The sequence below is a fragment of the Lipotes vexillifer genome, unplaced genomic scaffold (assembly GCF_000442215.2).
Source record: "Lipotes vexillifer unplaced genomic scaffold, Lipotes_vexillifer_v1.1 scaffold225, whole genome shotgun sequence".
NCBI classification, from domain to species: Eukaryota; Metazoa; Chordata; class Mammalia; order Artiodactyla; family Lipotidae; genus Lipotes; species Lipotes vexillifer.
Window position 1 is genome coordinate 2,472,328 of NW_006787630.1, and position 10,850 is coordinate 2,483,177.

Consider the following 10,850-nt stretch of genomic DNA (forward strand, 5'->3'; position numbering starts at 1 on the left):
CCCCCCCCCCCACACACACACACAGGCCAGGCCACCAGGTTCCTCCGTACGCGCACCCTCATAAAGTGCACATCTGATCAGGTCCTCCCCTGCCCGGGATCATCCGTGGCTCCCCAGTGCTTCTGACCTACCGCCCAAAACGCCTGCCTCTGCAGCCCTGTGGCCTCATGTGCCTGGTGCCCGCCTCCCTCCCAGCTTCCCTGAGTCCCTGGACTCCAGGCCTCTTGCCCACCTCAGGGCCTTGGCACATGCTGTCTCCACTCCCAGAACGTGCCTCTTGTCTTTCTACCGGCAACGCCTACCCATCTGGGTCTCCACTTGGAGTCACAAGGACATCCCCTCCTCCGTGACAAGCCTGAGGGTAGCCAGCACGTCATCCTCGTGGGCCACATCTACACCTCCCGGCACACAGTGGTGCTCAAACATTTGCCTAGGGAGCAGAAACACCCATTTCCCCATCCTTGGGAAACCGGGGCCGTGTCTAGCCAAGAGAGAAAGTGGGTCAAGGAATCTGGTCCGGGGGTCAGAAGGGGCCCTGAGGGTCAGCTGGGCCACGCCACCCCCGCTCCTCAGGCGGCCCCCCAACAGCCACTGAGGCTGACCGCTGGGCCCACTCACCGATGCGGTCCAGGCGGTCGATGGCGACCGTCTCGAAGGCCCGCCGCATCATGGGGTACTCCTCCAGCACCTCGTTGAAGTTGTCCACGCTCAGCGAGTAGAGGCGGCAGTAGGTGTCAGCCCGCACGCTCGCCGTGCGCCGGCCCCGCGTCAGCAGGCAGATCTCTGTGTTGCAGCCAGGGGCAGCGTCCTCACTGCTGGGCCACACCCAGCGGCCCGAGCCAGCTGTCCCCAGGGCCCGCCCCAGGACCTTCCTGCCCCTGGGTTCCCCAGCCCGACCTCCATCTGCCGCCAGCGGCCCTGCCCACAGACGCTCACCCCCGAAGTAGGAGCCGTCGGACAGCTTCATCTCCTTGCTGCCCTTGGTGAGCACACTGAGCACCCCGTGCTGGATAAAGTACATCTTCTTGCCGACGGTGCCCTCTCGGATGATGCAGTCGCCCGGCTGGAAGACCTCGAACTTCAGCTTGGTCAGCATGGCCGTGACGAAGTTGGGGTCGGCGTTGGCGAACAGCGGCATCGAGGCCACCAGCTTCCGGCAGTTGAAGTTGACGATCTCCTGTAGGGGTGGGAGGCGGGGCTGACGGCAGGGCGCACGCCCGCCCCTCCACCGCACCCTACCTTTGGGACTGTTGCACCTCTCAGACCTTTGGTTTGTGAGGGGCATTTAACACGTTAGCCTGAAAGCCAGCATCTTAATAGGCAAATGCTGGAGGTTTTGCCACCAAAGACAGGATCAAGAAAAGATTCCCAAGATCCTCTACTGCTGAACTCTGTGTCGGCAATACTGGCCGACGCGGGTTAGACACGGAAGAGCATTCAGAGACGTGAGAATTGGAAAGGAGAAAGGAAAACTCTCTCTTTACTATCTGTGTTAATGGGATTGCCTGAAAAACCCAAAAGAGTCAGTGGAAAACTGTAACAAGGGAAATTTGTCAAAATACCAAGCGATTAAAAAAACCAACATGAAAACCAAGAGCCTTAAAATGAATCCACGGGGGTAGAAGTCAGGATGACGGTTATCCTTGGCAAAGCAGCTTCTGCGGGATGGAAATGCTCCATATTTGATCTGGGTGGGGCTCACGTGGGGATTTCACTTGATGGAACATCCATCGGGTGTGCCCTAATGACGGGGCACTTTGCTTACCTTACAAAGAAAATCGGGCTTCCCTGATGGCGCAGTGGTTAAGAGTCCGCTTGCCAATGCAGGGGACACGGGTTCGTGCCCCGGTCCGGGAGGATCCCACATGCCGCGGAGCAGCTAAGCCCGTGCGCCACAAGTACTGAGCCTGTGCTCTAGAGCCCGTGAGCCACAACTCCTGAGCCCGCATGCCACAACTACTGAAGCCTGCGCACCCTAGAGCCCATGCCCCACAACAAGAGAAGCCACCGCAATGAGAAGCCTGTGCACTGCAGAGTAGACCCCGCTTGCCTCAACTAGAGAAAGTCCGCGTGCAGCAACAAAGAACCAACACAGCCAAAAATAAATAATTAAAAAAAAAATCCACAGCTCTTGTACAGGCAAACGAAAGCCACTCCGAAGAAGACGTGATGGATGAGAAGACCCCATTTCCACCCGCATAAAGAGCTAAGTAAGATGGCATGGCACGAGTTTACCGGAACATGACCAAATCCATGTATGAGGAAACGTTGAAAACCCTCCCAGAGGCACAGAAGAGCCATGAACACACCGTGCCCTTAGAGAGCACTGCTCACCATCTTCGAGATGGAAGACACCCATTCTCCCCGGGCAGGGATATAGGACACAGAGCCCTGTGGAAATGCCGCCCGGCTCACTTCTCGATAACCGGGGCTAGTCAAGTGCATTTAGAACAAATGAGCAGAAGTAGCAGGAAGCCCGTGACAAAGACGAGCAGGGAGGGGGAACTCGCCCTCTAAGGCACCGAAGCACATCGCAGACCTCTGCGATGCAGAGTGGGTTTGGCACACACAGAGCAGACAGGCCGGTGGGACAGATGAAAAGTCCAGAAACAGAGCCAAGCAGGAGGGAACTTCAGCTGAAGGTGCCCCTCCCCCGCCAAGTCTCGGGGCAGAGCCAGATGGTTCAGCCCCACACAGCAGATAAGACTGGATCCCTTCCTCACGCCAGATTCCACGATAAATTCCAAAGGCATAGGGGGTCTACATGCCAATAGTGAAACTCCACAAGTATCAGAAGAAAACGTGGGCAAATCCCTCTAAAGCCTGGGTATGTAGAGCAAGCAGGTATTGTGCGTCTGCTGTATACAGCGAGCATGTATTGTGTGCCTGATGTCCGCAGAGAGTAGATACTCAGAACCTACTATGTACAGCAGTCAGGTGTTGAGCACCTGCTGTGTACAGAAGGCAAACACTGAACCCTCTGTAACACCCGCTCTGTTACACAAGCACACATTGAACACTTACTGTGTACAGCAAGCATACATGCAGCACGTGACGTACAGGGCATAAAAATTCCACACGTGGGGGAAAAAAAACCACAGTAAGCAAGTTTTAAAGACAAAATGGCCAGGGACCTCCCTGGTGGCGCAGTCGTTAAGAATCCGCCTGCCAACGCAGGGGACACGGGTTCGAGCCCTGGTCCGGCAAGGTCCCACAGGCCACGGAGCAGCTGAGCCCGAGAGCCACAACTGCTGAAGCCCGCGTGCCTAGAGCCCGTGCTCTGCAACAAGAGAAGCCACCGCAATGAGAAGCCCACGCACTGCAACGAAGAGTAGCCCCCCGCTAGCCGCAACTAGAGAAAGTCCGCATGCAGCATTGAAGACCCAACGCAGCCATAAATAAATAAATAAATAAATCGCTCCCAATCTTTAAAAAATAAATAATAAATAAAAACAACAAAAAGACCTAAAGTTCTGTAGGAAAACAAGTAAAAGTTATGAACAGTTTACAGAAAGAGAAATGCAAATAAGCCCCTGATGGCAGGAAAATAAGAGAATCGCACCTGAGGGGTGCACCTCTCACCTGGGCGTTTTGGGACCGTCTCCCTCGTGGCGCCCTCGGAGGGGAATCTGGACAGACCGGCAGGGCCCCGACCCCACCCTCGCCTCTGCCCTGTGCCGAGAGCTCCTCCCACAAAGCAAACAGGACCCAGAGAGGGAGCGCCAGGCACGGACACCCCGGAGGCCTGCCCGCCTTTGTTTTGTTAAAAAGGCAGAAAATGGACGGAGAAAGCAGGAGGAAACCGGGCAGAGGGACAGGACAGGAGACGGGCATTTTCTGAATATATCTGGTTTTGTAAATTTGACTTTATGTAAACACCTAAGTAATGATCAAACACAGGTCGCCAGGGGCTGGAGGGAGGGGAATGGGGAGTGAGGGCCGGGTGTCCTGAGCGGCCGGGGAGACGGCAGTGGTGGCACCACTCTGAATACACTCGACACGGCATTTCATGCATTTTGTGGTCTGTGAGGTGTGTGTTTGTCTGTAAATGAGTGAATGAATGAAAATAATTACGAAGCGAATATTTTCATTGCAGGTAGCCACAGTGCTTGCCTGCTGGGAGGCACCTCCACCCTCAGAAGAAATCCTAGTGGCCGTTCCTATCCCTCCGCAGGGCCACGCAGGCTCACACTTGCCTCTGTGAGTCGCCCCAAGCCCCTCCCCACTCCGTCCCTCCCAGAGCTTCCCCTCTGGCACCACCTCCCTGGAAACAGGGCAGGGCACACAGCTGGCGCCCAGTAACCGCTTGCTGAGGGTCACGGATTGGACTGTCCGCCCACCACCATCATACACTGAAGTCCTGAGCCCTGGTACGTGTGAACGGGGCCAGATGTGGAAACAGGGTCTTTGCAGGTGTGACTGGTTAAGATGAGGTCGTGCTGAACCCAGTGGCTGGTGTCCTTACAGAGGAGGGGACACAGAGACACAGGAACAGGCCACGTGAAGACGAAGGAAGAGGCCGGGGTGACGTGTCCACAAGCCAAGGACACCGAGAACCATGGGCCACAACAGGAGCTGGGAGGGGCAGGAAGGACCCTCCCTCGAGCCTCTGGAGTGAGCACCCCGCCCCTCACCTCCTGCAGGGGCCCGTGGGGGCTCCCCCAGGACCCTCCTCCGCACGCGGACCCCCACCTCACCTCCCGCAGGGGCCCATTGAGCTCGCCCAGGATGCTGTCCTCGTCGAACATCTTGCCCTGGTAGCGGTGCTCGTAGTAGTCATGGATCTTCTGGCGGAAGTCAGCAGGCAGCTTGTGGAAGGACATGTACTGCTCCACCTGCTTGTACTGTAACAGGGCCGGGGGGTGGGGGGGCCCGGGTCAGCGGCCGCCGCCCCCGAGCCCCCACCCCGAGTGGGCCTCGACTTAACAGTAACACAATACGAGATGCCCAGGGCGATCTGAACTTCAGATAAACGACCAAAATGCCCCAGATAAGGATATCCTGGACAGGGGACTTCCCTGGTGGTGCAGTGGTCAAGAATCCGCCTGCCAGTGCAGGGGACACGGGTTCGAGCCCTGGTCCCGGAAGATCCCACGTGCCATGGAGCAGCTAAGCCTGGAGCAGCTAAGCCTGTGCGCCACAACTACGGAGCCTGCGCCCTAGAGCCCGTGCGCCACAACTGCTGCGCCACAACTGCTGAGCCCGCGCTGCACAGCAAGAGAAGCCACTGCAATGAGAAGCCCATGCACTGCGACTAGAGAAAGCCCACGCACTGCAGCTAGAGAAAGCCCGCGCGTAGCAGCGAAGACCCAACGCAGCCAGAAGTGAATGAATGAATTAAAAGAAACAAAGTTATTGCTATGTCCTGAATTTCCTTTTTTTTGGCCATGCCACATGGCATGCAGAACTTCCCCTACCAGGGGTGGAACCCGTGTCCCCTACAGTGGCAGCGTGGAGTCTTAACCCCTGGACCACTGGGAAGTCCCGTCCTGAATTTCATCTGGCAACCCTTTCCCGCCACCAGCACCCCACCCCCAGCCCTTAGAGGGGGCTGGACTGGCCCCCGCCACAGAGGTCCCAGACCCTTTGGTGGCCCTGGCTCCCCTCCCCAATGATCCTTCTAGAAATCAGCCTAGCTCCTCCTGAGCAGGGTAGGGGTGTGGGCACCAGGAAGGAAGGGGTGCCAGGCCCTGCTGTCCACAGGATGGCACCCTCAGGGGAGCCCCAGCCCCGCTTCCGCCCCAGCCCCGCCTGGCCACAGCTGCCCTGAGCTCAGCGGAACCCGTGATGGCAGGCGGGTGGCGGCACCAGCTCATGTTTGGGTGGGAGGCTGGTGGCTTCCGGACAGCCGGGGTGCCTGGCACCAGGCCCAGCTGACCCAGCCGACCCGACTGCTGGGCACTGCTTGGGGTGTTGCAGCTGCTTGGCCAAGGCCAGCCATCAGATAGCAGTGCAGGGCCAATGGGGCGATGTCCCAGGGGCCAGGCCCCCCTTGGCCTTAGGGAGGGGAGACTGAGGCTGACCTCCAGAAAGGGCTGGCCTGTGGGGTCACACCCGCCCTCTCTCGGCCCTTCCCGGCCCACAGCCCTTGGATTGGCTCCACGGAGGTTCCCCCACCAAGGCCAAGTGCCAGGACATCCTTGCTCCCCCAGACGCTTCCCCCGTGTCCTTGAGCGACCCTAGCACCCCAGCCCCTCCCGAGATGGCCCAGAGACCTTCCCCCCCGCCCCCGCCCGGAGCCCCCTGATGCCCCTCGGACTGGCCCTGTCCTGTCCGGACCCCTCTGGCTCCTGTCCCGTTCCTTGGCCTGTGTCTCCCTCAACCCATCCTGCCCTGTCCCCCTCCAGGCTCCAGACTTCCTTCCTCCACAGAGCTGGGGGGATGTGAGGTGGACCCCCAGACCCACGGGGGTGCCTCCCCCTCTCACCTTCTCCTGGTACTGGCGCCGCGAGGAGTCCAGCGACTGGATGAGGGCAGTGGCGTGGCCGATGAACATGGCGTAGCAGGTGGCGCCCACGATCATGCTCAGCATCGTCAGCCAGATGTCCGTCATGCTCTCCGGTGCCTGCCGCCCATACCCGATGCACAGCATGTGGCTCATGGCCTTGAAGAGCGCGAAGGAGTAGAGCTCACTCCACGAGTGGTTCTGCAAGGCCACGGGTGGGTGGGTGGGGGGGCGGGTGGGTGGGCGCTCGCGGCCCCCAGGGAGCCCCTTGACACACACACACCCCCCAGGGCCCCGCCTGCCCCTCCTCCCCCAGGCATCCAGGTGGTGAGCTCCGTGTCTTCCAGAGGTAACCAAGGGAAACTGAGACTCAGGCAGCTGACATGGCTGTGCACACACGTCACAGCAACTCAGCAGCAGGTGCGGGTCTGAAGCTGCCTCCCCACTTCAGTCCTGGGAAACTGAGGCTCGGAGGGGCCAGAGTCTAGCCTTGGGGGCTCAGGAGCCCCCACCACTTTTCAACCTCTGATGAGAGTGTCTGTGAGGCCAAGAGAATGGGAAAGTTCCGGGGACCCTGGAGACAGTGAGCTGGGGACACTGACATCTGATCAGAGGGGCGGAGACGGGGGGGGGGGGAGCCATCAGATAGCAGTGCAGGGCCAATGGGGCGATGTCCCAGGGGCCAGGCCCCCCTTGGCCTTAGGGAGGGGAGACTGAGGCTGACCTCCAGAAAGGGCTGGCCTGTGGGGTCACACCCGCCCTCTCTCGGCCCTTCCCGGCCCACAGCCCTTGGATTGGCTCCACGGAGGTTCCCCCACCAAGGCCAAGTGCCAGGACATCCTTGCTCCCCCAGACGCTTCCCCCGTGTCCTTGAGCGACCCTAGCACCCCAGCCCCTCCCGAGATGGCCCAGAGACCTTCCCCCCCGCCCCCGCCCGGAGCCCCCTGATGCCCCTCGGACTGGCCCTGTCCTGTCCGGACCCCTCTGGCTCCTGTCCCGTTCCTTGGCCTGTGTCTCCCTCAACCCATCCTGCCCTGTCCCCCTCCAGGCTCCAGACTTCCTTCCTCCACAGAGCTGGGGGGATGTGAGGTGGACCCCCAGACCCACGGGGGTGCCTCCCCCTCTCACCTTCTCCTGGTACTGGCGCCGCGAGGAGTCCAGCGACTGGATGAGGGCAGTGGCGTGGCCGATGAACATGGCGTAGCAGGTGGCGCCCACGATCATGCTCAGCATCGTCAGCCAGATGTCCGTCATGCTCTCCGGTGCCTGCCGCCCATACCCGATGCACAGCATGTGGCTCATGGCCTTGAAGAGCGCGAAGGAGTAGAGCTCACTCCACGAGTGGTTCTGCAAGGCCACGGGTGGGTGGGTGGGTGGGCAGGTGGGTGGGCGCTCGCGGCCCCCAGGGAGCCCCTTGACACACACACACCCCCCAGGGCCCCGCCTGCCCCTCCTCCCCCAGGCATCCAGGTGGTGAGCTCCGTGTCTTCCAGAGGTAACCAAGGGAAACTGAGACTCAGGCAGCTGACATGGCTGTGCACACACGTCACAGCAACTCAGCAGCAGGTGCGGGTCTGAAGCTGCCTCCCCACTTCAGTCCTGGGAAACTGAGGCTCGGAGGGGCCAGAGTCTAGCCTTGGGGGCTCAGGAGCCCCCACCACTTTTCAACCTCTGATGAGAGTGTCTGTGAGGCCAAGAGAATGGGAAAGTTCCGGGGACCCTGGAGACAGTGAGCTGGGGACACTGACATCTGATCAGAGGGGCGGAGACGGGGGGGGGGGGCATCAGGCAGGACCAGGAGCCCTTCCCAGTCCTCAGCTGACCTGTCTAGGGGAGGGGCCAGCGGGCCCCGTTCAGGAAACAGGACCACATGCCTGGGTGTCCGGCCAGACAGTGAGCTTTCTCAGCCAGGCAGCTGTGCCAGGCGCCGGGCTGGGCACCCGCGGGTTTTCCCTCCGCTGCTCCCGCCCGTCAACGCCCACCTGCCCCGTGCCCCACGTGCAGGAGGAAAGCTTTTAACACTCAGCATCTCAGCCAGGAAGTAATAGGTGCTTGTGAGTCTCCAATTTTTACTTCTCACGGCCCATGATACCACTTTTCCATTTGAGGGCTATGATATAAAACTGGTTTTTAAATACATGTATGCAAATTAAAAAGTGGAATGCACTGCAAAGCACAGTAAGCAGATGAGGCGATCTCTGGGGGACAGAAACTGTCCTATAGCCCTCAAACGGTCAAAGATCTCCATGGTCCCGGGGTCTGCAAGGCAAGGCTCGAAGTCGGATAGCAGCCCAGAGGGGCGCTCACCCCCAGAGGAGTGTTTCAGGCGCCGTGCGCTCCGGGAGCGGATGTGGGGCGGGGGGCTCGGGGCTCACCACCATGCCGTTGATGGAGACCCAGCAGTTGCGCGGGAAGTCCTGCAGCATCGGCACTAGGAACTGCAGGCAGCCGTCCCAGTGGCACAGGAGCAGCATCATGCTGATGAGGTTGCAGATGCGCATGACCGCGCTGGCCAGGTCATAGGTCATGTGGAAGATCTGGGGGGCGGGGGGGGGGGCGGCGCCCGTGAGAGTCCCGCAGACGGTGTGCGAGGGAGAGGCCTCCGCCCACGGCCTCTTGCGACCCGGGCAGTGGGAGGACGAAGCCCTCCGCAGGGCCCACTCCCCTTGGGAGCCGCCCCACCTCACCACGCCCCCCACGCGGCCGGTGGGGCCCCCGCTCCCGTGAGACCCGTTGCCTTTCAAGGTAATGCAGCACCCTAGACTAGAGCACAGGGCCCCCTGCTCGGCCTGCCGCCCCGGGCGCCCAAATCTCTCTGCCTGGCCGGCTGCCCACTGCCCTCTCCCAGGACCATAGCCTCTTTCCGCAGCCTTGTCTCCACCCGCTCCCCGCCTCGGAGCCTAGTTGCTGTCCTGGACGGTGCCGGCGACTCAACTTGGGGGAGAGGGGCGTGATTTCGCTTCTCGGAGCCTCAGTTTCCCCGTTGCCACCGGGGGCTGTGGAGTCTGCCCCTTACAGGGTAGAAGGAAGGAGAGGGGTGCGGATGCGTCAAGCGTCCATGCTGCGCTCCCTGTGACCCCCCCGACCCTCCACCGGGGGCAAGCTCCTGGGACCACGCCCCCGCCCCGAGGCCCAGGTTCCACCCCTAAGCTTCCTAGGCCCCTCACTGCAGTCCCTGTAACTCCGCCCAGTGCCCCACCCGATGACCCCGCTCGTTTGCCTGTATCCCCACCTGTCCTCTCACTGTGACCACGATCCTGGACCCCGGTAGCCCCGCCCAGAGTCTCCCATCACGGCCCCGCCTTTTTGTTCCTGGTGCCTCCTTGCCCCCCCCTGCAGCCAATGGCCGGGTCCCAACACGGCATCCTCACCCATCACCACCCCCTCGCCCATCACGACCCCGCGCCCCTGCACCCTAGCCCCGCTCCAGCCCATCACGACCCCACAGACACCACGCCTGAATCCGCGTCACCACTCCTCCTCGCTCATCACGACCCTTCCCAGGCCCACGGCCCCGCCCCTGCGCCGACGTGCGGCCGTGCTCACCTCCTCCCATTGGTGGATGTAGCGGATGAGGCGCGACAGGCGGAGCAGGCGCAGCAGGCTGAGGATCTTGGTGAAGCGCACGATGCGCAGGGCGCGCGCCGTCTTGTAGACCTCGGAGTCGATGCCCTTCTCTACGATGAGGAAGATGTAGTCCACGGGGATGGAGGACACGAAGTCTACCACGAACCACGTGCGCAGGTACTTCTTCTTGATCTTCTCGGGGTCCAGGATGATCTCCGTGTTGTCCTCGATCACGATGCCCGTGCGGAAGTTCAGCACCAGGTCCATGAGGAAGAATGTGTCCGAGACCACGTTGAACACAATCCACGGGGCCGTGGTCTCGTCCTTGAAGAAGGTGATGCCCACGGGGATGATGATGAGGTTTCCCACCATGAAGAGCAGCATGGTGAAGTCCCAGTAGAACCTGGGGGCGAGGCGCAGCCGGTCACGCGGCCACACCTCCACCTTCGCACGGGGGCCCTGGGCGGAGCCTGCCTGCCCCACCACGCGCGCATGCGCCTTTGGAGACCAGCCCAGCGCCCGCCCCCTCCGGCAAAGCCGAGACTTTGGCCCCGGCTAGCGTGGACCCCGCCTCCAGGAAGCCCTCCCAAGCCCCAGACAGCACTCCACTGCCGGCTGGGCTCCCCCGGCCCAGGTCCCTGTCGCTGGCCCAGCCTGACCTTCTCTCCTTGAAGGAGCCGGAGGCCTGGAAGAGTCCAAGAGGCCGCTCAAAACCTGGCTAAATGTTCCCCAGGACCACGAAGGCCCAACGTGCCTGGCACAAGGCTTCCGTCCAAAAAGCACTAGGGCCGAGCCAGGAAGGGAAGACAGACAAAAGGGGAGGAGCTGGAGGGGCGGG

General features: G+C 61.2%; 1 protein-coding gene across 1 annotated transcript in view; it reads right to left on the reverse strand.

Moving 5' to 3' along the window:
* The window catches only part of HCN2 (hyperpolarization activated cyclic nucleotide gated potassium and sodium channel 2), a 23,554-nt gene that overhangs the window by 2,143 nt on the left and 10,561 nt on the right, over positions 1 to 10,850 (reverse strand). Inside the window, 6 exon segments of the mRNA XM_007460418.1 lie at positions 619 to 783; positions 937 to 1,177; positions 4,698 to 4,844; positions 7,574 to 7,792; positions 8,821 to 8,982; positions 9,992 to 10,415. Of these exon segments, the coding sequence (XP_007460480.1) occupies positions 619 to 783; positions 937 to 1,177; positions 4,698 to 4,844; positions 7,574 to 7,792; positions 8,821 to 8,982; positions 9,992 to 10,415 (1,358 nt within the window).